This window comes from Vanacampus margaritifer, chromosome 4, assembly GCF_051991255.1.
Source record: "Vanacampus margaritifer isolate UIUO_Vmar chromosome 4, RoL_Vmar_1.0, whole genome shotgun sequence".
NCBI classification, from domain to species: Eukaryota; Metazoa; Chordata; class Actinopteri; order Syngnathiformes; family Syngnathidae; genus Vanacampus; species Vanacampus margaritifer.
This window is the reverse complement of record NC_135435.1, coordinates 12,055,875-12,083,497: the sequence shown is the minus strand read 5'-3', so window position 1 is coordinate 12,083,497 and position 27,623 is coordinate 12,055,875. Positions and strand designations below refer to the sequence as shown.

The window sequence follows — 27,623 nt, the reverse complement described above, 5'->3', positions numbered from 1 at the left end:
CTGCTTCTGCTTTATCTAACCAACATACATCATATGATGTAAGTTGGTTTGTGTGTGTGCTTGCGTGAGAGTGATTATCACGATTGATAATTCTGCAATTCTGATCATTCTAAACTTTCCTTTTTTTTGACATTCTTTTTTCACAATTGGTTTTTGACTCTCCGTGTGCTCGTGTGTTTTATTCCTGCAGTCATTCACACTGCCGACGGAAACTCTGCCGGCGCTCCCTGTGAGTTCCCCTTCAAGTTCAATGGAAGCTGGCATCACGGATGCCTCCCTTCTGACTTGCCAGGACTCTCCTGGTGCGCCACCTCGTCCGACTACGATCAAGACAGAAAGAAGGGGACCTGTCTAATACCTGGCATGTTAAAAAAAAACAAAAAAACTTTCAAACTATAGGGGTCTGATTTACTGACATCTCAAATAGAGGACACTAAATTGTGGCTCACTCAATTTTGTACATGATATATTACGATTGTCTTTTACACCTTAGCCTTTTTATTGTTTTTCAATTTGAAAAGAGCTTTGCAAGCGCAAAATGAAGTTTGAAACAATGGAACTGGAAGTGTTGGAGGGAGATGCAAACAAAACATTGATATTTCTCCACAAAGTTCGACTCATTTTGAATAACACAAAGCTTGCTCATTCAAAAATGTGTCTGCTTATCGTTGCAAAAATACACTGGAAGTCAAGTTGCACAAGAGCGAATAATGTTGGGGAAGCCAGCAACTACTTAGGAATATTCTTAGGAATTGACATATTTATCCAGTCTTGAGTAACAGCATGTTTAAAATGTGGCAAAGCCCACCAGAAAAAAATGCTCTGTGAGAATGCAGCACCAATTGCCACAGTGCATTGAAAAGACCCAAATGTAAGGAAATGCTAACTTGAAAGGACTTTTGTCATAGGTGATCGAGTAAATCATGACTCCTTCTTGTGACTGCCTAAATGTTAGCCATTAGATCAATCAGAAGCTCCATAATGGCATTGTGGAATAATAGACGTCAAATATTTTTGTTTCTGGCATTTTGAGGTGTTTGCACGAAATTGCCGCAGTCTTTGTTCCACACAGTGATGCTCGTTCACCTGCCTTTCAGATTGTGTATTTGAACTGAAGACACAAAATCATCTCACATTGTGTGTGCTAAATATATACAGTATATTTGCATCAATTTTCCCACATTCATTTGCCGTTAGGTTGAAACTTTCAAAATTAATTGTGCTTCTTATATGCCCGTTTGGCCCACGCAAATGCAATGCGCTCAGTTACTACATCAGCTTCTACATTTATTTTCTGCTGTTTTGTGCGTACAAACGTTTAGTAAATCAGACCCTTAGCTTTGGTGTTCTACAAAAAAAAAAAAAACACTCACTGTCTCACTGACTTTTCAGAGAATGGTTGCCAGACTCTGTTTACCGGGCCAGAGGGAAACTCCTGCTACGAGTTTGTTCCCAATACCGCCGTGACCTGGCAACAAGCTCTCGATTCCTGTCGCAGCCAAGGAGCGGATTTGCTCAGTGTGTCTAACCCAAATGATCTCCACTCCCTCACATGTAAGAATCACACCATGGTGAACAACTTAACACAAGTGCCACACAATGGCAGCAATAATATCAAACAGATGAAGACTCGAGTCATTGTAACTTGGACTCAAGTCAACTGGAGTCACTGTTTTGATGTCGTGTGACTTGTATTGACAAAACATACAAGACTTTAGATTCAACTTGGACTTGTGTGTAAAGGTGATTGACATTTGTTTGATATTCATCTAAAAGGGATGCTTGACTCATTGAGCCATTTTTAAAAGTAAGAAGATCATATTTTGTCTATAAATAATGTGATAACTTCACAATTAATACCGTTTAAAAACTATTTTTCCCACTTGCTGTCGAGTGAAAATGACATCACAGTTTCTCAGGCCTCAGGTAACGGCCAATTACAGCTCAGCTTCAGGAAACAGTTGAGCTGTGATTGGTCGTTGCCTGAGCCCTGAGTAACTATGATGTCATCTTCAGTCGACAGCAAGTCGCAAAATGGCCGCCCCTGAGATGGATAAAAACAGCTGGATTTTGCTTCATAACTCATATTTCACAAATATAATATTAATCAGAATGTCATGTTTAGATTAGTGAGATCACATACAGTATATTATTGTCAAGAAATGTTTACGGTTGACTTCCCCTTTAAGAAAATTCAGCGCACTAGTAAAACGACATGTGCACCATTAGAACGACTGACTACTAGTGCCAGTTTTGACCAAATAGTACAAGAACTTGCTAGTATGCCAAAGTTGTCGTACTAGGTTATAGATATGTCATACATAAGTGAAAGGCCGTAGTGTAAAAAAAGACTGCGACAGACGTTCTCCAAGACTTGTGACTTGATCTCATCTCCGATACTTAATCAGCCATGTTGCCATCTTTGGCTGCGTCCCTCCACTGGATGTTGTCAGCACTGCTTCTTTAATGATCCTGACCACGCTCATTTTCCTTTTTCCTAATGAGTCCTGTGGTGTATGCTTGCTTCAGTTTTAGAAGGCCTCGACATGATGCCTGAGAGAATGTGGATAGGCCTCCATCAGTTAGACACATCTCAGGGCTGGCAGTGGTCAGATGGCTCCCCGCTCTCAATCCTCCGCTGGGAAACAGGTGATACTGCTTATCTTCATTTTCTTTGATGGTTGCAATAGGGTTGGACAATTTCTGGTGGGGATATTGGAAATACTGTATTCCAAATTGGAAACTTAGATACAGTACATTCAGTATTTACTATTAAAAAATCAGTTTGTCACTTATCATAGTATTTCCATATATTACTTTAAAGGTATAATTGATTTTTTCCCCCCAGCCCTTCAGTTGTGAACTAGACTGTATTTCCTGCTGAGTCATCTAGCTCTTTTTTTCGTATTCATCTTGATGGCTAATAAAAGTTTAGCAACAAGATGGCGTGGATGTTGAGAGACTCAACCTCAGAACATAAACATCATTTAAAATGTATGCAAAAATGTTTTCCATCAAAGTGAATTGTATGTGCAATAATGTCAAAAAATTAACTAAAATAAACATACTTTGCAGTCTGCCTGACATCTGTAAAAATAATAATAATCTGTATTTCATTTGAGACCAAACACGCATCTTGATGTAATCTGGCTCTATAAACATTTGGTGTGGGTTGTTGGTGTAACAATGTGGCCACTGGCTCGTGTTGTAAAGAAGCTCATTGTGCCTGCCCGTTGATCTGTTGCATTGGGGGTGTTACTTTTGCTGAATAAGCCCATTAATTGCAATGAATAGAAGCCTTCTAGCTATTGTAATATGGTATCACTCCTTTCAATGTCCGAAAGTGAAACACTAAACACTATTAGACTGTTACGAGTGCTGCTACTTACAACATGCCATTGGAGATTCTTGAAGATGTTTTGCCCAGACTTGCCTGGGACTTTCTGAAGAAGCCTTTTGGGTCAGCAGGGAGGGGTGCATATTCAAGAATCTGTTGTTGTTCTTGCTGTTAAATCAGCCCCTCAGATAACGGATAACGTGAACATTTAAAAGACACCCAGAGGCAAATACCACTCGTCTGCTCTGTTTTTCTATGACAGGAATGCCCCCCATCTCTCTAATCATCGAGTCAGACTGTGGAGTCCTGAACTCCAAGCAGAACTATGAAGCTGAAGCGTGCAACAAGCAACTGCCATATATATGCAAGAAGATCGTCAACGCTACTCAAATAGGACCAACAGGTAGCTTACAACTCGCATCAGATGTCAGCCTTTTTGTCATTTTTAGTTTTTTTTTTAGTCTTTACCAATCATGTTGACAACACATTTCCTGGCATTACTCTCTTTGCAGAGTCACTCATGTATAAAGAAACCGTTTGCGCACCTGATTGGGTCCCATGGAATGGCTGGTGCTACAAGTTAGTGAACGACAGCCCTTCAAACTTCACGGATGCACAGCAGTACTGTAATCGTACTGATGGAGGAAGTTTTCTGGCCAGCCTCCACTCCATTGACAGCAAGGAGATGATCAGCACCAGTTTTCATGCTGGTTTGTCTCTCAAACTTTTTTTACACTGTAAAAAAAATATATAATAATTTAAAAACGGTAAATTTACGGAACATATTTTAACAATAGATTTATGCATTTCTAAAGCATTTTGGGGATAAAATAAGAGAAATATTTTGTGTTTTCACAGTTACAGTGATTTAATGTTATTTTACATGCATTATATAAGATCGCAGTCTATTTTTGAAAATAAAATGATATTTTAAAAATATAGGAAAAATCTGTAAAATTAAATAAACATTGAAATTATGTTATTTTAGGATTATTTTGAATATCTATGCAATGGAAGCTAAAGCTGCTAAATGTCACACTTACTGTGTACTTACAATTACAGTACTCACAAAAAGTGAGAGATATCAGGCTTTTGGGGGAAATTTCAAGATAATAATAATAATAATAATGTAATTTATTAGCGTCTTTCAAGACACCCAAGGACACTTTACAGGGCAGAGTTAAGATGAACCTAATTTGCATTTTAATGAGTTTCAGTTAGAATAGTTGTTTAAACAGTCGTTGTAAACAATTGATTGAACCGTACCTCACTACTGAGAGACTGACAAACTGGATGAGTCACAGAAAGGACATCCTTGGAATGTTCCATGGTACCAACACATTGTGAATATACTAGTGCTCAGCCAGTTATCTAAAAAGTACTGAAACATTGAACAAGTAAACATGTGCCTTTAAAAGATTGCATAATCAGATGAAAAATAAAGTTCACCTGTAAATGTCATGCCTTAGGCCTGAGTTTTGAGAAAATAATTGAGGACAGGTGCCCTATGCCCCCTCCCAAAAAAATTATTGGCGATGAGGCAAATTTGCGAATGTCAAACTGTTCACTTAGTGTCTACATATTAATAATGAGTCACATGCGTTCCTGTTTGTCAGGTGGCCGGCATTTGGATGTGTGGATTGGTCTAGTCGGAGAGGGCGTGAATCCCACCGTCTTCAAATGGGTGGACCAGGCACCAGTCACCTTCACATTCTGGGCCCCATATCAGCCGCTGCAGCCTTCACAGGATACCAGCTGCGTTTTCTACTCTGAGGTGTGTTTGTGTTTGTCTTTACAAGGTCATTAAATTAGTCTATGGATGGGGAATATTTTTCTTCCAACGTTCCTCCATGTCACTGTTGTCCCTGTTTTGCCTTCAGTTAACTTTACCTCTCTGAATTAATGTCATGTCCTCATATTCAAATGTTGAAAAAAAACTAAAATTTTAATGGAAAGAGTAGACCGGTTTTCAAATGTATAGAGCAAAAGAACAATTTTAGAAAATAAATATTAAACTTGAGTACAAATACCTGAAAACACCTCTTCAGTCCTGTATTTATACTTTCTCGCTGGTCACCACTGATGTAGACCGCGATTGCGTCTCTGTGATGCTCTACACATGAGTTTGTATGAAAAATAAAAGCTCTTTGTGTGTCCTCCAAGACTCATGGTTGGCGGGTTGGACGCTGTTCTGAGAAACGAGCTTTCATGTGTCAGACGAAAGGAGAAGTCAGTGAATCATCGGGGACTGCCGGCTGTCGCTTTGAAGATGTGAGTATGGTCTGCTTACCGAATTTCAAAGTGTGAACCATACTCATAATTTGGGTTTTTGTTTATAGTAGAATTAAGCCACTGAAAACTGGATTGAGCTAACTATTTTTTTCCGTCATTTTGCACAAATTCAGTTTTTTAAAGTTGCAATAAAATCTGGTGGATTTATTTCTTGGTGATTTATGTGACAATGATAACTTCCTCTGAATACTTGGGTTTACAGAAATTCTGGGTTTCCTCATATTGTAATTATTATTATTTTATTTTTTTTAAGGGTCAAATTGTCAATATTTCATGATGATGATTAATAACATTCACTTATACATAAGTACGTAGAAGTCGCACCAGTAAAAAAAAATCATGCAGAAGAAAAAAAAACACAAGACACATGGGGGAAATTTATTTTACAATAATTGAGCCCAAGAACAACTAGAGCTTGGACTTGCACCCCAAATCCCTGTTCCCTAATCGTGTTGATGGCAGTTAACGAATTCCAGTTGGATTTGAAACTTTCGCTTCTAACTACAAAAAGTATTTCTTTTTTATTTAAAATGGTTAGAGCCAAAGTGTGACTAGCGGCTAGTGTATTGATGAAGACAGCCTACTAGCTGCGAGGACGAATGTGAATTGCACAGCACATTGACCATTGACACTTCATACGTACGACTTGCGGTAATATGTTTGAGTCTTTCTTCCCACATCAGTTTTGTGGGAGAGACTGGAGCTGACGCAGACTGTTTGTATGTACTACACCCTAAAAACAGATTGGTCAAATTGACCAAAAAAAGGTTAAATTTGACCGATCTAGCTGGTAGTTATGTGTCCGACAGATCCTTTGGTTAAAACAACCACTCTAGAATCGTAGGTGTTTTCAACCAATATATATTGGTGATTGGGCCAACCAATACAAATTGGTCATTCTGACCAAGATATTGGTTCATCTGTGTTAGAGGCTGACATCCCCCCCAAAAAAAAAAAGTTCCACTGATTCTCACCTAAGTGGGGTGAATTTCACTCTCCGCATTTGTCCCATCCCCTGAGGGAGTGGTGAGCAGCAGTGAGGCAAATGGATCCCATTTTTATAGTCTTTGTTCTAACCTGCTCAGGGTTGAACCCACAACCTCCCAGACTCCGGGGAGATACTCTACCACTAGTCCACTGAACTGGTCACACCTGCTGACCTATCTAGACACACATTTCTATTTTTAAACACTATACTATATTATAATCACTTATAATAATTAATAAATACGTTTAGAATACAATAAATAGATACAATAAGAGTTACTTTCTATTGTAACCAATTTCATTGGTTGTTTGGCTATGCCTGTAACCACCTGGAATGGTCAATGTCTGGCCAATCTATTAGTTAATCAAGCCAGTATGAGCTTAACCTACTAGATTGGTAGTTTTTTTAACCAATCCATTTTTAGAGTGAAGCACCGTGTATATCCATAGTAGACAATCTTCTGTCCAGACTGAATCAATTTACTACCTAATTGTAAATTAAAAGTCACAGTTTTAATACCATGTTTGAGGTTGTTGGTTCAATCCTCGGCGCTTATGACCATGTCAAAGTGTCCTTGAGCAAGACACTGAGCCTTAATGTGCTCCCAGTGGACCTGGCAGCCACCCACTGGTGTATGAATGAATGAATGAATGGGTGAATGTGAGGCACTGTAAAGTACTTTGGGCACCATAAGTGTTATATAAAAAGCAGTCCATTTATTATTTAGTAGAATGAAAGTTTGCCAATATGTCACTGCTTTTATATATTTAGGGCTGGAGAAGACACGGCAACTCCTGTTACCGTGTGAACACGACGCAAGTGTCCTTCAAAGATCACTGTAACATCACTATAAGAAACAGGTAGGAGTTGGTTCATCTTGTGACTTGGCTGGCACTAAGAAACACTCGAGCATGTACCATTTTGTCATCAAAATACCACAATTATGACGTGTCAAAACATGGAACTTTAAATTCTTTGTATTTTTTATTAAAATCAAAAATAATGTTAGGCAATGGGGAGGTATATCATAAATTAAATCGTGCAAAGCAAATGCAACAAGGGCATAAAGTCCTGGTACTAAAAAAGCATGGTACCAATTAATTTTTGATGACATCATTGTACTTTTCTAGTAGCTGCATTCGAGGAAGGCAGAAAATCGGATTTGTCCCTCTCGGATTGTCCAGGTTCTGACCTCAAAGTGTTCGAGGCAAATGTAAACAATGATGGCTGGTTGTTTTTCTGGACAATACAGTCATTCCAAACCACACAGTGTTACATGAACCTATGTCAAATAATTAAAACAAAGCACCAATAAAGATAAATAAATAAATGGGGTTCTCCATTGGTCCAGTAACATCAGATTGAAACCAGTCGGTGAAGTTGTGGTTCTTCTTTCCCCCGACTTCACAACTCGGCTCTCCGAGTTTAAAGGGCGTTCCCGTGCACACTTTCTGATATGAAGTCGGAAAAGTCCCACTGCAGCAACTGTGCAATAATACCGGTAGGTCTTGAACTGTCCTTCTTTTTGTGTCTGAACAGTCTTTTTTATTTCTTGCCTCTAGGTTTGAGCAGGCCTTCATCAGCCGTTTGCTTGCATCTTATATTAGTAATACGCCTCAATATTTTTGGATTGGGCTGCAAGACATTAAGAACACTGGAGAGTATCAATGGCATGGCCAGGATGATTCCCAAAGCGAAGTTACATACACCAATTGGGGCTCTTCTGAACCGGGTATGTATTTCTGCTATTTACTAAAATGTGTTCCTGAATTATTGGTCACAAATGGAATGGAATGGAATACATAGTTACAAAGTCATTTAATTCAATATGGCAGGATGGGCTAGTGACTCCCAAGATTTCCATGATCACAAAGTGCCTTGGTATTGATAAGAACAACACAACTTTCAGCTAGTTCATCTTCCTCTTTCGGCAAGCGTTGATCCATATGAACTTGAACTCATTGAACTTCAATACAATCAACATAAAGTCAAATATATTCAAAATCACACCCACGTCCCAACACACCCACACACACGCTCAAGCATCCTCAACTTTACATTTTTGGGAGGGCAAGAATGAAAACAGCTTATCTTCCTCCTCCCTTGTTGATACCTTTTCTTATGAAGTCCTGCATGTTTGTCTGTGGTGTTGTTGTTCAAAGCCTACGTCAAGAAATGGTTACATTGAAAGTTCTACTCTATGGTTCTTTTTTGTTCCAGAGCACGATGGAGGTTGTGCTGTGATTGCCACCGCAAACCACCTGGGAAAGTGGGAGGTGAAAAACTGTACGCTCTTTAAGGCCGGTACCATTTGTAGGACAGACCTCAGTCCAGTTCTGCCATCAGAACCTGAACCAAACAACACCTCACCATGCCCAAACGAATGGGTATCCATACCAGACTCCAAATACTGCTACAAGGTCAGTGAGTGAGTGTTATGTCAAGGACATGTATTTCATTAGCACTAGCACCATTGTTAGCACAGGCCAATTGGGAATTTTGTCAATATCCTTGAATTTGTACTAATACACTTTTTTTTTTCAATTTGCTCGTAAGACAATTCAGTAACTAGTAGAACAACTTGGGTGGACTAGTAATATGTTTTTCCTACTATTATGCAATTAAACCTTGAACTAGTAGCACCAACATGCCCACTCGTAGATTTGCCTCACTAGTAACATGTAGTTACTGGGAAGCCAAAGCTGTCCTACGAGTGAGCATACTAGTACATTGACCATGAACTGGGTATCGAGGATATGAAATGCCTGCAAATAAGCATTTATTCTGTATCATTGAATCTGCACTAGTGTGCCCCTTGTCCTCATTAGTAAAACAATTGACCATAATAGTTTCACTGCTGTATGAAATATCTACACTGTAGTTGACAACTACTGTACATGACACTAGTGAGTCAAAACTTGAAATGGGCATTTTAGTGCTACTAGTGCATGGCACATGCCTAGCAGTGTTTACTTGTGCAGCACAGTAGTTTACTAATAAGGTTTAATTGTGTACTAGTAGGCCAAAAGTGGCACTGGTAGAGGGAAAACGCTGCATTGTCTTACTAGCTAAGATAAAGAGCATACTAGCATATTGAGAAGGATAAAAGATGGATAAACTGGTCTGAATATCAGGGATATGGAATAAATGCTGAAACGGCTTTAGACAACCCTTAGGAAAAAACAAAAATAGACAGCACTAGTAGGTAGATAAACTTTATTCGAAAAGAAAAATACATGCATATATGTGTACACATTTATCCATATACAACAAGATAAAATCAAATTTCAGCTATACCAACCTTTTTGTTCTCCCACCAGTATACAATTTCAAAAAATAGAAGAACCGAAATGAATGCATCATTTCAATTCCCACGCTACTGTGTCTCCAGTTTCTTTTCATTTTCTTTTTAATTTCTTCAGTCAGCCCCTAAAAAAGTTTTGGGTTATCCGAGTCTGATGTTTTTTTGTTTTTTTTGTCTGCGTCAGGTGTTTCATGAGGAAAGGCTCAGCCGCAAACGTTCATGGGAGGAAGCTGAGAGGTTTTGTCAGGCCCTTGGAGCCAACCTGCCCAGCTTCACCAATCAGGATGAGATGGGAGCGCTGCATGGGATCATCAGAAACACCATCAGGTACAAACTGTGGATGTTCTACGTTTAATAAAGCATGCAACTGAATGGCAGAGACTTGTCCTAACCAGTGGATTGGCATTCAATGTTGTTGCCGCAGCGATGATCGCTACTTCTGGGTGGGACTGAGCAGAAGAAACCCGGCCGATCGCTCTTGGCAGTGGAGTGATGGCCGTCCTGTGAGTAAAACTGAAATCTTCATTTTATCTTATGTCATGTTAGTGGTCACTGTAGAGTTGTTGTTTCTAAATTGAAGATTTGTTACACCTGTAAAATTGAATTAGGTAAACAGAGAACCTCGGTTTATCGCGAGGTAGGAGTTCCAAAACAGACACATCTGCAACCGGTGAAAATGTGCATTAAAGAGAAACCATATACTTTTTTTTTTACATTGTTTCACACCTCATACACATCTTAAACACATTTTATGCTTATTAAAACACTCTTAACTTTATTAAAACACACTTTTTTAAAGTATTCGGAAGGACCTGTTCTCACTTTCTCGCAAACAAGATATGAGAGATGTTTAACATCAATGTCACTTTGAGGACACAAAACCACTCTCCAAGTAAGAGTCAAAACGTGCTTGCTTCAAGCTGTTTATTTGCCAGTCCCCGTTGAAGTTTGCCGTAAAACCAACACATAAATTACACACCAAATTTTTCAAACAATTCATATGGGTAGCTTAATGCTAACAAATGATGCCAAACGCCAAAGGCGAGCTAACGGAAATTAGGATGTTTGTTACGTTAACTATAAATCTTCAAACAACTGCTACTTTAGCACACATGGAGCAGCAACACGTGAAAACAAAGCATACATTATTGGAACTGTCCAACTTAATAGGATCTAATAAAAGAACTGCAAATTCGCTATTTTATTTTAGTACTGTAGAATGTAAGTGGTTTGATAAATGGATGGATGATCATAGTTTTTTTTTAATTATTATTTTTATTTATTTATTTTTATTGGAGCTCATTCTATTGCGAATGTATGTAAGGACATGTCCATTGAGTATACTATATATTTGAGTGATTTTATTAGGTGCAATCCTTATGTTATTTTTTTTATGTCTATACTTTAGGTAGCAATGGACGTTTTGCATCATGACTTCCACGAGGACGATGCGTACAGTCGAGACTGCACTGCGTTTAAGGTGACTTACATTGATCTGTTGGCTTTGGTTGACATCATACTTCTCCAAAATGTGAATTCTTCAAGACATGTTGGACAATTCTATGCTTCCTTGGGCAAATATTTGAGGAAAATAACACGTTAAAGTAACCAGTGAGCTTTGGATATGTGATGTGAAGTAAAGAAAAGGAAATCGATGAGCTGTTAACTGAATTGGACACCTTCTATCTTTCTGTTTTGTTTTGTCTCTGTCCACAATAGAGTTGTACTCTTTTTGTTTAAAAAAATATATATATATCACTTGGAGCAACATGATGGCAACTTTGTATCTTTTGCTGGAACGACATTAATACAAGCAATTTCTGTCCTCATTAGACAATGAAGAGAAGCATGAAGCATCTCTTTTTGTTTTTACTCCATGACCTCCTACCTGCATCTTTCTATGCATCCCCGTTTCACTGTGATGCCAGGCTGGAATGGGTCTGCCAAATCCCTCATGGTAAGCGTTATCAACATTCAACAACAAATCTGAACTAAAATTGTTATCCTAGCAAAATGGTCGCGAAATGACTTAAAAACTCGAGAGTAACCTGACACTCTCAAGTGTCCCTGTGTGTGAGTAGCATAATAATCACATAAGAAAAAAATTGATTGAATGCTTAAGTGCAACTGGACTACGAAAAATTTTGGTCTACCACATGATTTTAATCAGAATCCGAATCATCTTTATTGGCCAAGTATGTAAAAACACACAAGGAATTTGCCTCTGGTAGTATGAGCCACACTAGTAGTGCAGTAACAAGCAACTATAACAATCGACTAGAGAGTCTTCATGTCATGTAACGGTACCATTATTGTTGTAATGCTTAAAAAGTCTTCTTGCTTTGTTATTCAACAGGGAAGACACCAACGTATCCAGACTGGTACAATCCAGGTAATACAGTATTTACTTGTTTTTTGGGCTAATGGTGGTCTGTTGTGACTTTTAAATAGACTCATTATGCATGTTTGTTACTGGTTAAAATCAAACAGTCTGGAAAAGTTTGTCAAGATAAGGGTTGCAAAATTTCAGGAATTTTCAAAGTGGGAAAGTCCCATGAGAATTAATGTGAATTTATGTGAATAGATGGGAATTTATGTTTGAATCTTTTTTATTAAACAACTCTCAGTTGATTCCAATGGAAAGTTCACAATTTGGAATATCTCCAAAGTTCCACGGAAATTTACTGGAAACTTTCCATAAATGTACCATAAATCATCCACCTCTTTCCAACGCAACTCACGAGTGTCATGATGGAGATGTGTTGTGCTTCTCAGGCGTGCACCATGAGACGTCCATCTTTGTCGATGGTGGCGAGTATTGGTTTGTGAACGAGCCTCAGCTGTCTTTTGAGGAGGCGCAACTCTTTTGCACTATGAATGGTAGCAAACTTGCTTCGCCGCCGAGCTCCACTGCCGCCAGAATCATCCACGAAAACCTAGAAAAGGCAAGTGTCCTGTGATGACAGCAGAATTTAGTACCCCTAATCCTTAGTGGACATACACTAGGCACAACCTACCAATAATACGTCATGTGTTTGTCAATGTAGTTGTACTATATCATACTGAAGGGAAATTCTGATAGTTTGTCTATTTGACTAACTACATTATTTCTAACTTTTTGTGAGTAATGTGCATATTACATTTACAAACACATCATACAGTCATGCTTCTGCAATCTGCAATCTTAAAGTGAGAATCTGCAAGAAATCAATGCGCTAAAAGGCTAATGGTATTGATCGTAAAATGATTCTGAGCAGTTGTCAAGTTCTCCCAAGCAAGGTTGGTGGGTCAATCTGAGAGATCCCAAGCGGATGTTCCCCATGACGTAAGACAAAAACGCATACGCACATTCACTGTTCATTTTTGCACTCCAATTAACGGCACATGGCTGTGTGCTCATGTGTTGTAGGCATATGCGGCTACACTTGTATTATTCAGCTTTCTTAGGCAGATGCACCTCCATCAGTCCTGAGAGGTTCGTTCCAAGTGAGTAAATAAGTTTGAGCGGAGTGTGTTTGACCTGCGAGTCTTGTCGATTTTTTTTTTTTAAATACATAATTTCCATTTGTTTTAATTTTTTACCCTTTTTTTAACCAATGCAAAGGTTGCAATACAACCTCTAAAATGATGTTTTTGTATATTCTCAGTACTGTACCACCGTTTTTCTTAAAACATTTCTTTATCAATGTGTTTAACATATGATTTCCTTCATTTTTTATTTATTTGCTCTGCTCCATTACTTGCAGGGTCTGAGAACAGTTGTAGGCAGAAGTTGCCCTTTGTGTGCGAAAGGCTTAACATCACAACCGTGGAGAGCAACCCTCTGGAGCCTCATCCTGGAGGCCTGCCATGTGGCAATACCTCACTCGCCTTCAGAAATAAGGTTTGATACTTCTGAGATCCATTTGACAGAGTTTTATTCCTTGCCAGGAGCTTGTTAATAATATTGGCCATACTTGAGGTGGTGAGTGGTCATTTACAGTACAGCCAAAATTTTAATATTAATTTAATGTAATTGAATTCATTCAATCCCATAAGTCTGTTCTCTTCATTTTGTAGTTTTTCTCTTTGGCTGCACTGCTTCCAATAAATGTATGTTGCTGTTGTTGTTTTTTGACCAATCAGATTTTAGCTTCTGGGTGTTGCAATGAGAATCTACTCTGCCCAGGGCCTTCAGCATCAGCGATGGCCCATGTGCTTTAACTTTGATTAGCAATAGGAGAGTTCCTTTAGCCAATCAGATTTCAAATTTATACTCACAGGGCCAGAACGCTGACGTCAGCATTTTTCTGTCTTCTGGTTGGTTGGTCAGAGCAAAACCTGTTAAGCCAATTTTATCGAGCAAAACTTCGTCTGTAGCTCATCTGCATACTGTATATTATTATTACCTCTTTTTTTCCCGCCCGCAATGGATGACAAAGAAAGAGAAATTGACTTACCTGCTTAAAGGGGAAGTCAACTCAATTTTGTTTTTTGACAATAATACGTTCTATCCAGCTCCATTAGTCTAAATACTGTATTCTGGTTGATATTGCATTTGTGGAATATGAGTTAAGCAGCAAAATCCATTTTTGCCAATATCAGAAGCCGGCCATTTTGCCACTTGCTGTCGAGTGAAAATGACATCACAGTTGCTCCGGTCTTAGAAAACAACCAATCACAGCTCAGCTTTTCAGAAACAGGTGAGCTGTGATTGGTCGTTGTCTGAGCCCTGAGCAACTGTGATGTCATCTTCAGTCGACAGCAAGTGGCAAAATGGCCGCCTTCTGATATTGATTAAAAATGGCTGGATTTTGCTGCATAACACATATTCCACAGATGTAATATTAATCAGAATGTCATGTTTAGACTAGTGAGGTCACATATATTATATCACATTTTTAAGGTGAACATTTTCCAGAAAAGTGAGATAAAATTGGACAAAAATGAAGACTCTCTTCACAATTATTTCGGTGTCACAATCAAAACTGCTGCCTCTTTTTTTTTCTACAGTGCTACACACTGCTACAGAATGCAAAGCCAGTGTCATTTAAGACTGCAAATGACATGTGCCAGTCAGTGAGGGGAACCCTGGTCACCATATCTGACCAAGTGGAGCAAGGTAATTCTTTGTAAAGATAACTTCACGATGACTCCATTGAGCTCCTTATCTTTAGCATGTTATGTACCTCGTAATGATATCATGCTAAGTGCTACTGCTCTTTTTTGCATTTAGACTTCATCACCAGCTTGTTGCCAGGAATGAAGGACATGAGAGGCATATGGATTGGTCTCAAACACAAACGCAACAAACTGGAGTGGCTGGACAAATCGCCAGTGGATTACGTCAATTTCCATTCACTGCTGGTTGGAATGCATAAGGCCATAAATGTCAATGTGAATGGTTTTTATTCTAACTGTACCGTAAGCACAAATGTATATTTTAAATATATTTTGTATTTGATCAACATGTGTTTACTCTTTACAGACACTTGACCCAGACAATATGGATTTGTGTGTTTTTTTAATCAATAATCCTAATTCGGCCGTGATGGGTACCTGGGACTACACCTCCTGTACCCAGTATCAATATGGGGCAGTTTGCCAACACTATGCAGGTAATTCACTGCTTGTTCCCTTTTAATGACTCGGCCCTTTTGCTACCCAACAAGTGTTTGCTAGACTCTAGTCTGCTTTGTTCAACCTTCCTGAAGAAAGCACTCTCGTCATTTCAGATCACGTCGAAGAGCTTTCGGTCGCGTCTGAGCCCTTCCAGGTCAACAACCACACCTTCCAGCTACTCATTAAGAACCTCACCTGGTTCGAAGCCTTGGAGCAGTGCCTGAACCAGGACATGAATCTGGCGAGCGTTGCCGACACCCTCCAGCAGTCTGTGCTCAGTGTGCATGTGAGCCGTACACGCGAGCCCATGTGGATCGGCCTCTTCAGTGAAGATGTACGTGTGCCCGGCAAAGACAAATGTTGCTCACGTTTCAGCTTTTATTCCATATCCTTCATATTCAGCTTTATTAATGTCCATAATACTAGTGACAAAATCAGAGTACTAGTAGAATAGCTGTGTCTTACAAGGAACATGTTTGTTGCTACTAGTGCCACCTTTCCCCCCCATTCATTCGGCATCCGTCATATCCATCTTAAGGTCCATGCACTAGTATGCTCTTTGTCATCATTAGTAAGACAAAATTAGGGTACTCGTAGAATGGCTGTGTCTTACAAGGAACATGTTTGTTGCTACTAGTGCCACTTTTTTCCCCCCATTTATTCAGTATCCTTCATATCCATCTTAAGGTCCATGTACTTGTATGCTCTTTGTCATCATTAGTAAGACAAAATCAGGGTGCTAGTAGAATGACTGTGTCTTACTAGGAACATGTTTGTCGCTACTAGTGACCCCCCACCCCCATTTATTCTCTCCTTCATATCCAGTTTAAGGTCCATGCACTCCCTTTGTCCTCGCTAGTAAGACAGAATCAGGGTACTTGTAGAATAAATGTGTCATACTAGGAACATTTTTGTCACTACTAGTGCCACTTTGTTTTCATTTATTCGGTGTCCTTCGTATTCAGCTTAAGTTCCATGTATTAGTATGCTCTTTGTTATCATTAGTGCGACAAAATCAGGGTACTAGTAGAATGACTGTGTCTTACTAGGAAATTTTTTGTCACTACTAGTGATGTTTTTTTTCTCATTTGTTCTGTATCCTTCATATCCAACTTAAGGTCCTTGTACTCTCTTTCTCATCATTAGTAAGACAAAATCAGGGTACTAGTAGAATGTATCTTATTAAAAACATTTTCACTACTAGTGCCACTTTTTTTCCTCCAGCTTAAGGGCCATGTACTATTAGTGTATCCTCTTTGAGCTCACTACTAGTGCCACTTTTAGTCTACTGGGCTGAATAGCAAGGATATTGAATAAATAAACATCCTTAGGAGAATTGTTTGAGCATATATTCGATATCCTTAAGATCCATGTACTAGTTGTCCTCACCCGTAGGACAACTACCTGTTACTATTGAGGCAACTGTGTGTAACTAGTGACACTATAAAGCGACACTATAAAATTGTGCTAATTAACATCTAGCACGTAACTAGTATTGTTATTGTGCCGATATCAACTAGTGCACAATTTTGCCTCACTAGTAACATGTACTGTAGTAGTCCTACTAGTGTGCAGCCTGTCATACTGAAGTAGAAAAATCATAACGAGTAAGACAGTTGACTAGTGTTTTGAATTGTTTTACTAGTGAGCGCAAAGACCGTACTAGTGGATGGAATTTACGGATATCGAATAAATGTTGAAACAGCTTTATGGCAAAAATGTTTCAGCATTAATTTGATATCTAGTGCAAGTTTGGATTAATGGGCCAAACGTGGCACTAGTAGTGGCAAAACATTACAAGTATGATGCAGTCTTCTACTAGTACCCTGAATTGTCCTACTGGTGAGGACAAAGAGTGCACTAGTACTGGATATGAAGGAATAAATGCTGATAGTCTCTCCATGCACTCCACTCAGGACGGGATCCACTATCGCTGGACGGACCACAGTCACACCGTCTTCAGTCGTTGGTCTTCTCAGGTGATCGCAGGCTCCTGCGTCTTCCTGGACACCGACGGCTTCTGGAAGGCAACCGAGTGTGAGCAGGGGCTGGGAGGTGCCATCTGCCACAAACCACACAGTGAGTGAGGATTTCATCCCAAAACAAATGTGCAACCCTCAGGCCTTGTTCCATTTGATCACCCTTTCAGCATTTTTGGTCCTGTAAAGACATATTAACAAATATCCGTTGGACGAATAATGAAGAACAATTTTCACTAGATTTGCATTTGACAGCTAACATGGTTCAAAAACAAGATGTGACCTGGAATCAAATGTCCAGGAGAGGTTTAAATGTCCTATTTTTGTATTTCAGAAGAAATAATAACCACACCGGAAGACGTGGCAGTGAAGTGCCCCCACAAAATAAACGGCCCAAACTGGATCCCCTTCAAGAACAACTGCTACTCTTTCCAGCTGGCGGCGTCCAGATGGGAGCCGGTGGACAAAGGACCCATCCACAGAACCTGCAATAACCTTCGTGAGAATGTCACCACAAGAAATCAGATTGCTTGAGTGTCACATGAGAATTTTAAAAGGGGCGGGTCCTGTTTGTGTTCCAGACAAAGGCGCAGCCATCCTCACCATCCGCAACGCAGAGGAGAACGAGTTTATCAGGCAGCAACTTTTGCCTTTTCAAAACTTGGTTCAGTTTGTTTGGCTTGGGCTGTTCAAAAACGACAGTAGGTGTTTGAATCTGTTTGCTTTTTTTTTTGCATGCACTCTCATTTTGTAATATCCTCACCTTCCTAAAACAATAGCCTAAGTCTTTTTTTTCTTTCTTTCTTTTTCCCCGTGCGCAAATCTACAGAGCCAATGGCTATAATCTGACGTATTTACATGTAAATGCTCATTAATATGCACTGTCACTTTTTCGATATAAATTCAAAATTGCTAGTAAACTAATGTGCTGCACTAGTAACACTACTAGGACTGACTAGTAGACTTGTGTCAAGGACTAGTAGCCTCCTTGAAGTAACACCAAAATTCGTACTAGTAGTTTTAACTCAAAGTTGTTCTGCCAAGGTAGCAGAGTTTTCCTACTAGTATGCAGAAATGTTATACAGTAGTGTTTAGAAAAAGAAAAAAAAAGTTAGATACAGTTGTTCTACTAATGTGCCCTAATTTTTCCACTAATGCGCTCAAATGTCTCAAGGGTCATTAAAAGTCCTGAAATGGATTTTGCTAAAATTAAAAAGCATTAAATATGATGTCCAGAGGCATTGAAAATTTAAATACAATTGATGCAAAACATCCATGCTTTATTTTATATATAACGTTGTGCAAAGGAGTCACTATAACACAATTTAGCAATAATAAATGTGATAGAAATATATATTTATATTTATGGGGACTGGTGACTGGTGTCCACGAGTTGCTTCATGTTTCAAATAACATTTGCTCGTAATTTGAAGACAGAAAAAAAACTGTCGCCAATGTCCAACATGAAACACTAATGCCACTTAGTGGCAGAAAATTACCTCAACACAAATCTTTGACTCAAATGTTTTACAATAGTCAACCCTAATGTACTCTGTATGTATGTATGTACATGATATGTTTGTGTGTGTGTATACATGCAGTACGATATTAAATTAGTCGTTAAATTAGATTTGCTGATATCTGGAGAATCCCTGGTCTTACCAGTGACGAAAGAGTGCATCCTAGTACTTGGACCTTCATGATAGAACAGCTCTCCTTGCTTTTGATTACTTAATTTGTTAGTCTACTCTCAGGAAAGAAATTACCTGTATCTTCAAAATGTACTACTGTACTCTGTTGTCCATTATGGTACTAAAGTGTGTGTGTTTACAACGATAGATGACCGGTTGAAATGGTTCGATGGCACAAATGTCCAATATTCCAACTGGAGCAATGGTAGACCAGAAGTAGGCGGCATCTTCATGGCAGGTCTCACTCTCCAAGGCAAATGGGTTGTCGTCACACAGTCAGAGTTATTCTCCGAGTTCAGGCAAAAAGCCATCGTGACCTGCAAACTGGATAATGGTTTGTGTTGTACTGTCCTTAAAAAAATGTGTGAAAATGACCTCTTTTTTTTAAATGTTCTTTACAAAATGTATCCCCACCCGCATGCATTTCTGGTTAATACTGCATTGATGGAGTAAGAATGAAGCAGATGAATGCACCCGTTTTCATCCATTTTAGTGCACATCCATTTTGACCGCCCAAACGTTCACAATGCGATCTTGATGTTAGTCACACTCGACAGCAGAGGGCAGTGGAATGTCAAAATGTCTGCGCCTAGAGATGGATGAAAACGGGTGGATTCATCTGCTTCACTAGTTGGCACATATTGCAAAGAAGGTTTTGACCACCTTAATGCTTTTCTCCTAAGAACCCAAACAGGAATACTCCAAGTCCACCAGGGACTTTCAGCAGCTTGGCAATTTATCCTACGAGGTGGTGACGCGACGTGATCTGAGTTGGTACCAGGCTCTGGAAGAGTGCGCTCAGCGTGGTGGCCACCTGGCCAGCGTGCATGACGCCGAGCACAGGGCGCACGTGAAGCTCCTCGCAAAGACCGACGGATTCCCTCTCTGGATCGGGCTGTCCAATCAGGAGGTCAAAACTTGCAGATTAGAGTGTATGCAACTTTGACAAATCATCAGCAAAAGTCATGTCTCTGTGGACTGTGTCCGTCCGTCTGTCCATGTAGGCTGCGGGCGAGTCCTACGAGTGGTCGGACGGGACCGGCTACCGGTACAAAGCAGACATCTCGGAGTCCGTGGAGAGCTCCAGCGCCGACGAGCGAGATGTGGGCGGCTGCGTTTTTGTTACGCCCTCCGGCGCATGGGTGAGGAGCAGCTGCTACTTGCTGCTTGATGGCGCCATCTGCTACAACACCAACATCAGCACCCCATTCCAGAGTAAGAAGCATTTATTGATTTAAAAATACACACGTTTCTCTTTTTTTTCCTCTTTTTTTGTTCTTTAACATGAATTTCCATAAGGAAGTAGTATAAGAGGCGGTAGCTTTTAAAGGAACCCCGACTGTAATGACACGTTTGCTCTATTATTTATTTGGTTGTTACAAACATAACTATGAGATAAATTTTTCAAAAATCAATGCCTATAAAGAAAGCAAGGTAAACCTCGTAGCATTCCTAAACAAACGACATGTGATCGGGAGAGTCACCCTCCCCCACGCCATGCTCTCCTCGTTCACCAGACGCTTTCAAGAGTTTTGATCGTCCCTTTAGGAACGCTACGGAGGCTTACCTTGCTTTCTTTATATCCATTTCACATTGCTCGGCAGAGAGCCAGCCGTCATTCTATAAATAACAATGGCGGTGTACGTCCAAGTAAAGTTCCTACAACTTGTAACTTGGCTAACTTGTCATTACAGTCGGGGTTCCTTTTAAGATAAATAACACAAGAATACAAATTTAATTCTAAACACAGTTAAATTACAAAAAAAACAACAACAAAAACAGATAAAATTCTTAATAATTAAATAAACACAAAAAATAATTTTAAAGATTTGAATTAAATGAAGCAAAAATGTGAGTAAAATAGTAGAGCTAAATGATCAAACATTGAAGAAAAATAGACCCAAATATTGAGGAAAAATATGACGCATTGAATTGTCATACAGTACAGTATATAAACCAAAACAAAGTAAGAAAAAAAAGAAAAAAGCACATTTAATTATTTTACATTAAAGGGACAAACCAAAAAAACGACTAAAAAACAGATTAAATCATCATTTGCTCAAAAAAATTAAAAACAAACAAAAATGATTAAATTCTAATGCATTACATAAACACAATTTTTTTTAAATCAAATTTTCTCCATTAATTAAATTTATTTATAATTTGTTATTAAATAATTCAGATTGATGTGAAATATGAGCAAAAATATAAATTATCATACATTGAAGGAAACAAATGATGGATTAAATCATCATACAGTAAATACAAGACTTACATTAAATATTAGAAAAACTGCAGATTAAATTCTCATAGGCTATATTAAATATTGAAAACAAAAAAAATAAAACAAGTACATGTTTCAGATTTTACATTTTAAAAAGTATTGGTAAAAAAAATATATTTTTTTTAAGATTCTCTTTACATTACAGGAGAAACACCGAAAATGGGTTTATTAAAATACAGATGAAATCCTCATTCAATAGAGAACAAAACTTTATAAAAATCCAAATGAAATTCTCACAAATGACTACTGTCTTGTACAGCAAACACCGCATATTCACGGTGTGGCGTGATGGGAATCTATCCTCTTTCCTGAAAACTCACCTAACTATTGTTTTTGTGCTGAAGTCAGCCATGTCTGATATTTAAAAAAAAAAAAAATGCTTTGGCACCATCTGGTGGTGTCTTGGTATGTTGAACTGTGGGGAGGAGCTTCAATCCCTGTTAACCTTCTCCACAAATTGTATTTTTTTTTCTTCACTTAATCTTATCGAAAAACATCTGCGTCCATGAATTCAGCTCTGTGTGCGTTTTGGGCCACCAGGAGCCAAACTGCAGGCGAGCGCGAAGGTCAACGGCTGCCCTCAGAGCAACGGCACGTCCAAGTGGGTGCGGCGTGACGAGCGCTGCTACGCCTTCGACATGAGCTTCTACAACTACAGCGTCTACGACATGCGGCAAGCCAAGAGCATCTGTCAGAGCTTGGGTCCGTTCCACGCGCGCGCACGCACGCGTCCAAATCTTAACAAGCAACTCATTCTAACTGCCGACATTTTTGTTGCATTTTGCCAGACGCTGAACTGCTGTCCGTAAAAAGCAAAGAGGAGAACGACTTTGTGTCCAAGTACGTGACCGACGACCCTCTCATCACCAGTCGCGTGTGGCTCGGCGTCGCCATCGATGCCGAAGGTAAATTAACTGACAAAGGAGCATATAGAATTATCAGTAGCACATTACTAGTAGCGTCTTTTCCTCTACCATTACCATAACTTTGGCATGTTAACTCGTTCACTGCCATTGACGGCAATCGACGTTAAAAATTTATTTGAACAATTTCTATTAGTTTCACATTTTTTTCCACTTTTGTTAACTTTTTGTTTTGTTGTTGAGTATGAAAACCTAAAAAAAAATGTATTGTACATTTAGAACAGATATAAAATGTGATTAGTCATGAGTTAACTATTGAAGTCATGCGATGAATTACAATAAAAAAAAATAATCGTCTGACGCCTCAAATTTTTTTAATAATATTTTTGGGGTTTAATTACTTAATTATTTAAACTCAAGATTAATCACAAATTTTATATTGGTTCTAAATGTACAATATATTTTTTTCCTAGGTTTTCAAACAAACAAAATGTGAAACTAATAGAAATAGTTCAAATGAATTTTTGACTAGGTTTTCATACTTATTAACAGAAGTGGAAAAAGTGGAAAATTAATAGAAATAGTTTAAATAAATTTTTGACGTCCATAGCCCTCAATGGCAGTGAATGAGTTGAGTGGACAACTACATGTTATTAGTGACGTAAAGGTTACTAGTGCATGTCATATGGTTGGACCAAGTAGTGTTACTAGTGCCGTAATTTACTGATAAGGTCCAATTTGTGTACTAGTTTGCTAAATGTAGCACTAGTAGTGGAAGAACAATTTACTAGTTAGACAGTGGTTCCACTAGTAGGCTGAATTGTCTTCATTGTGAAGACAAAGAGCGTACTAGTACATGATTATGGAAAGCCTACTAAGTATTTATTCCATATTCTTAAACCTCCTGTTATGTTGCGGGTCAGATTGACCCATTGTAAGATTTGCAGCTTTACAAAGTAGTCATTACAATTAGTCAGAACATGTTTTTGAAATTCATTTTGCCGGTTCTGACACTTTTTGGATAACGGGTCAAATTGACCCAGGAACACGAGTAATGTTTCGGCTCAAATTGAGCCATTGCAGTTTTTTTTTGTAGTAAGCGTAATGACTCTATAAACAACTATAATTATCTACGAAATGGTGAGTAATGAAGTTTATATTTACATCTTTTTCTCTCCCAAGTCAGACACTCACTTTTTATGACGGGTCAAATTGACCCAGGAAGTCAATTGCTGATCTTTGTCACCACTAGTGCACTAGTAGAACAATTTTGTATTATTATAGTAGTTACATTTTTTTCACTACTAGTACCATTTTTGACCTGCTAGTACATTAACCTTGAGCTTATTTATTCATTACTTTTGATATCCATCTTACTAGTTTGCTGTTTGTCCTCACTAGTAAAATGACTAAGCACAACTAGCAGAACAAGTGTGCTCTGTAACGTCTTTTTTCCATTACAGCCTTAACTACTGTATGACAGCAACAACTAGAGAGGAAAAACTGCACTAGTTGACATCTGTGTTTTAGTAGTAAAGTATGTTAACTCATTCACTGCCATTGACGGCTATAGACGTAAAACATTTATTTAAACTATTTCTATTAATTTTCCACTTTTTCCACTTCTGTTAATAAGAGTATGAAAACCTAAAAAAAATGTTTTTATTGTATATTTAGAACAGATATAAAATTTGTGATTAATCGAGAGTTAATTATTGAAGTCATGTGATTAATTACAATTGAAATTTTTAATCGTAATATATCTGTTCTAAATGTACAATAAAAAAAAAATTCACAAGGTTTTCACACTCTTGTTAACAAAAGTGGGAAAAAATGTGAAACTAATAGAAATAGTTCAAATTATTTTTTTACGTCTATAGCCGTCAATGGCAGTGAATGAGTTAATAGTAGCTTTTCATAACGTTTACTCCTACTTGATATCCAGCTACAGGTCCATGCCCTAATAAGCTCTTTGTCCTCACTACAGTCCCTGACAAAAGTCTTGTTTGTCGCTTATCCATTTTGTAGAAACACCAGCTTATAACCTGACTTTTAATTAACCCATTGGTTCTGGAAATGGCTCATATAAAAGCTAAAACCCTCCCAAATGATGTTTAATATACAAAAATAAATTTGCTTCACTGAAGAAATTTTGATCATTTAATGAACACAGAAAGGTCAGATTTTGGCAAGACAAAAGTTTTGTCGCCTACAAAAAGTCATGTGAAAATGGAACAAATAATTGACTTCAAATACAAAAGAAAAGTTACATAACATCAGAGAATGAAGTAGTGGTGCTGTGAGATCCATATCTAATATCTTGTATGACTTCCATGAGCTTGAAGGACTGCATCCATGCGGTTCGGCAATGATTCATACAAGTCATCAGGAATAGCAAAGAAAGCAGTCTTACGTGCCTCCCAGAGTTCATCAAGATTCTTTGGTTTGCTCTTCCATGCTTCCTCTTTCATTCTACCCCAGACATGCTCAATGATGTTCATGTCTGGCCAGTCTTGGAGCACCTTGATCTTCTTGGCCTTGAGGAACTTTGATGTAGAGATGGAAGTATGCGATGGAGCGCCATCCTGCTGCAAAATTTGACCCCTTTTATGGTTGGGAATGTAAGAGGTAGCCAATACGTCTTGATATTTTAGGCTATTGATATTGCCTTCCACCCTGCAAATCTCTTGAAGGCCCCATACTGGATGTAACCCCCAGACCATGATTTTTCCGCCACCAAACTTAACTGTTTTCTGGTGTATCTCGGATCCATGCGGCCTCCAGGAGGTCTTCTGCAATATTTGCGGTGGCTGTGATGTCATTCAACCGAAGATTCATCAGAGAAATCCACCTTCTGCCCAGAAAACATTTTTGTATATTAAACATCATTTGGGAGGGTTTTAGCTTTTATATGAGCCATTTCCAGAACCAATGGGTTAATTCAAAGTCAGGTTATAAGTTTTAGGTTTTGTCAGGGACTGTAGGTATCAACACTTTAAAGTTGATGTTGATGATGGGTTTAAAAAGTTGTCAACATTGTGAAATCCCGCTCCAATATGTTTGTGTGGCCATTAAATGGCATGTCTTTTTGTGATCAGGATCTCCCACAGCGTGGGAGGACGGGTCGACTTTGTCCTACGCCAACTGGAGGTCGGGCGCTTTGGCCAGCACGGCACAGCGGAAGGAGGCCCCGTGCGCCGTCATGGCGACCGAGGACGGAGGAAGCTGGACTGTCGTCAGCTGTCAGGACAGCCTCAGTCGCATCGTCTGCCAAACTAAAGCCAGTGAGTGTCTCCGCTCAAGTAATCGAGTACAAATAGTACTTGGAGTCGATTTTTATCAGTCGTATTTTTACACACGTTTCTTGTACTTCTACTCACGAAGTCCTTTCCTGCTCTGCTAATTCGTTCTCTTCCGTGTTGTGAACATTTCCTGCTCGTGTCGTCAGAGTCTTCTGGATCTCCCGTGGCGGCGGGTTTCTTCGTGCTCACCGTGCTCGCGCTGGCGCTCGCCGTGGCTTTCGTCGTCTACAGGAAGAAGCGAGCCTACTTCTCCTCCTCCGTGCGCTACAAGAGGACCACCGACCAGTCGGACACCACCAGTATCATCACGGAAGGCGAATGAGCCCGCCGGAAATGCTTGCCTCAGGGAATTTGGCTGTGACACCGTCCCCCCCCCCCCCACACACACACACAACCCCGCCCTTTTAAATGTTTAATTTATTTATTTATCAACCCTCCCAACTGCTTCTATGAAGAGTGTGAATATGATCAGACTGCTTGAAAGCAGTATCTTAATTTGGACACTAGCACAGTGAGCCCCCGTTTGTCGCAGGGGATATGTTGCAGAAAATATTGTATAACTAACACACAAAACCAAAAAGAATCAAACATGTTTAACCAAATTATATAATTTTATCAGACTTAAGTCCAATAGCTAATGCTAACATATACGCTATTTGTTGGGGTTAGGGACCAAGTCCTGCCGCAAATAGTGAAAATCCACAACTGCAGACCCACCAAAAATGTTATTGCCACCAGATGGCAGCAAAGCAGTATGTTTTCCCAAATGAAACTCAATTTACTTCAACATAGTTCCTTGCCAGCAACGCACAAATAGGAGTATATGTAAGATTTTTGACAGATTAAGAATAGGTTCTATAAAACAATAATTCACCAATCAAGCTAACATAAATTAGCAATGTTATGGTAATTGGGAACCTTCAAAGAACGGCTACTAGTTGGCATTGGAGCAGCAACGAACAAACCCAGTTCCATTAAAAAAAATTTTTTTTTTTATAATAATCAATATAGTTAGTGCACTCTAAATGAACTGCGAATTTGTGGCGGGTTCACTGTACTTCTGATTATTTCTGACATTGATTAGATGTTTCAGTTCCCTAAATTGAGGTTGTTGTTTTTTTTAAGTCATAAGAACAAAGTCTTGTTTTCCTTTTTGCTTCAAATGTCCCGTTAATTTGCGCTCATGTCTGAAGGAAGAGTTTGAAGGAGATCAATTCTGTTGTTTACTTGTAATTTTAAAGAGGGGTGAAAATAAGATGGGGATTGTTCACTCACTGTGCCTTTCGGGTGTCTTGAAAAGAAATGGGAGCGGTCACGTCACTGGAAACGCGTTTCCGGCACGGCCATGGGTAACGCATGTTCACGATTACCTGCAAGTACAGTAGTTCGCCACAAGAAGGCGAGACTAGCGTTGGTTCACAACTGCTGCCTTTGGAGCTTGGAGTTACCTATGCACTTGACTACTAAGCAAGAACGCACTTTAACAGCGCCACGTGGAAGGTGGCGATCTTGTGCACGTGTTTGCTGGACATCCTTTGTACATATGCGGCGTTTGCTTTCCAAAACCAAAGATATGTCCTTTATTGAATGTCAAACACCTACGCTTGCCTTGTTTGTAAATTTGGTTGGTTTATAAGTTGTAAAAGCAGACTTTTTTTTTTAAATTAAAAAATATATATATACTCCAATAAAACGTTCCTCTCTGGTATTGTTTGGATTTTCTATGCCAACACAGAGTGATTACATATAAAGCTGGGGTGGCCAAGTTCTGTCCTCGAGAGACCCTATCAAGCCTGTTTTCCATGTTTCTCTCCACTAACGCATCTGATTTATGATCAAGATCGTTATCGGGCTTCTGCAAAACTTGACGATTAGCTGATCATTAGATTCAGCTGCGCTGAATAAGGGAGACATTGAAAACAGGCTGGGTAGTAGCTCTCGAGGACCAAACTTGGCCACCACCGATAAAGGAAACGTGCAAA

The 27,623-nt window shown here is 39.0% G+C and overlaps 1 protein-coding gene across 1 annotated transcript in view; it reads left to right on the top strand.

Moving 5' to 3' along the window:
• ly75 (lymphocyte antigen 75) overlaps positions 1-27,349 on the top strand; it is a 29,852-nt gene extending 2,503 nt beyond the window's left edge. Inside the window, exons 3-35 of the mRNA XM_077563362.1 lie at positions 191-361; positions 1,393-1,554; positions 2,530-2,649; positions 3,600-3,740; positions 3,850-4,047; positions 4,954-5,111; positions 5,501-5,608; positions 7,389-7,477; positions 8,180-8,349; positions 8,838-9,037; positions 10,106-10,248; positions 10,346-10,424; positions 11,330-11,401; positions 11,755-11,878; positions 12,278-12,313; positions 12,697-12,866; positions 13,179-13,246; positions 13,331-13,407; positions 13,668-13,804; positions 14,914-15,022; positions 15,137-15,297; positions 15,389-15,518; positions 15,636-15,856; positions 17,439-17,601; positions 17,836-18,000; positions 18,083-18,202; positions 19,341-19,526; positions 19,876-20,102; positions 20,197-20,407; positions 22,017-22,178; positions 22,265-22,381; positions 25,438-25,623; positions 25,788-27,349. Coding sequence (XP_077419488.1) covers positions 191-361; positions 1,393-1,554; positions 2,530-2,649; positions 3,600-3,740; positions 3,850-4,047; positions 4,954-5,111; positions 5,501-5,608; positions 7,389-7,477; positions 8,180-8,349; positions 8,838-9,037; positions 10,106-10,248; positions 10,346-10,424; positions 11,330-11,401; positions 11,755-11,878; positions 12,278-12,313; positions 12,697-12,866; positions 13,179-13,246; positions 13,331-13,407; positions 13,668-13,804; positions 14,914-15,022; positions 15,137-15,297; positions 15,389-15,518; positions 15,636-15,856; positions 17,439-17,601; positions 17,836-18,000; positions 18,083-18,202; positions 19,341-19,526; positions 19,876-20,102; positions 20,197-20,407; positions 22,017-22,178; positions 22,265-22,381; positions 25,438-25,623; positions 25,788-25,963 — 4,757 coding nt within the window. The 3' untranslated portion in view covers positions 25,964-27,349. The remainder of the gene's footprint in view (positions 1-190; positions 362-1,392; positions 1,555-2,529; positions 2,650-3,599; positions 3,741-3,849; positions 4,048-4,953; positions 5,112-5,500; positions 5,609-7,388; positions 7,478-8,179; positions 8,350-8,837; positions 9,038-10,105; positions 10,249-10,345; positions 10,425-11,329; positions 11,402-11,754; positions 11,879-12,277; positions 12,314-12,696; positions 12,867-13,178; positions 13,247-13,330; positions 13,408-13,667; positions 13,805-14,913; positions 15,023-15,136; positions 15,298-15,388; positions 15,519-15,635; positions 15,857-17,438; positions 17,602-17,835; positions 18,001-18,082; positions 18,203-19,340; positions 19,527-19,875; positions 20,103-20,196; positions 20,408-22,016; positions 22,179-22,264; positions 22,382-25,437; positions 25,624-25,787) is intronic.
• The last annotated feature ends 274 nt before the right edge of the window (positions 27,350-27,623 follow it).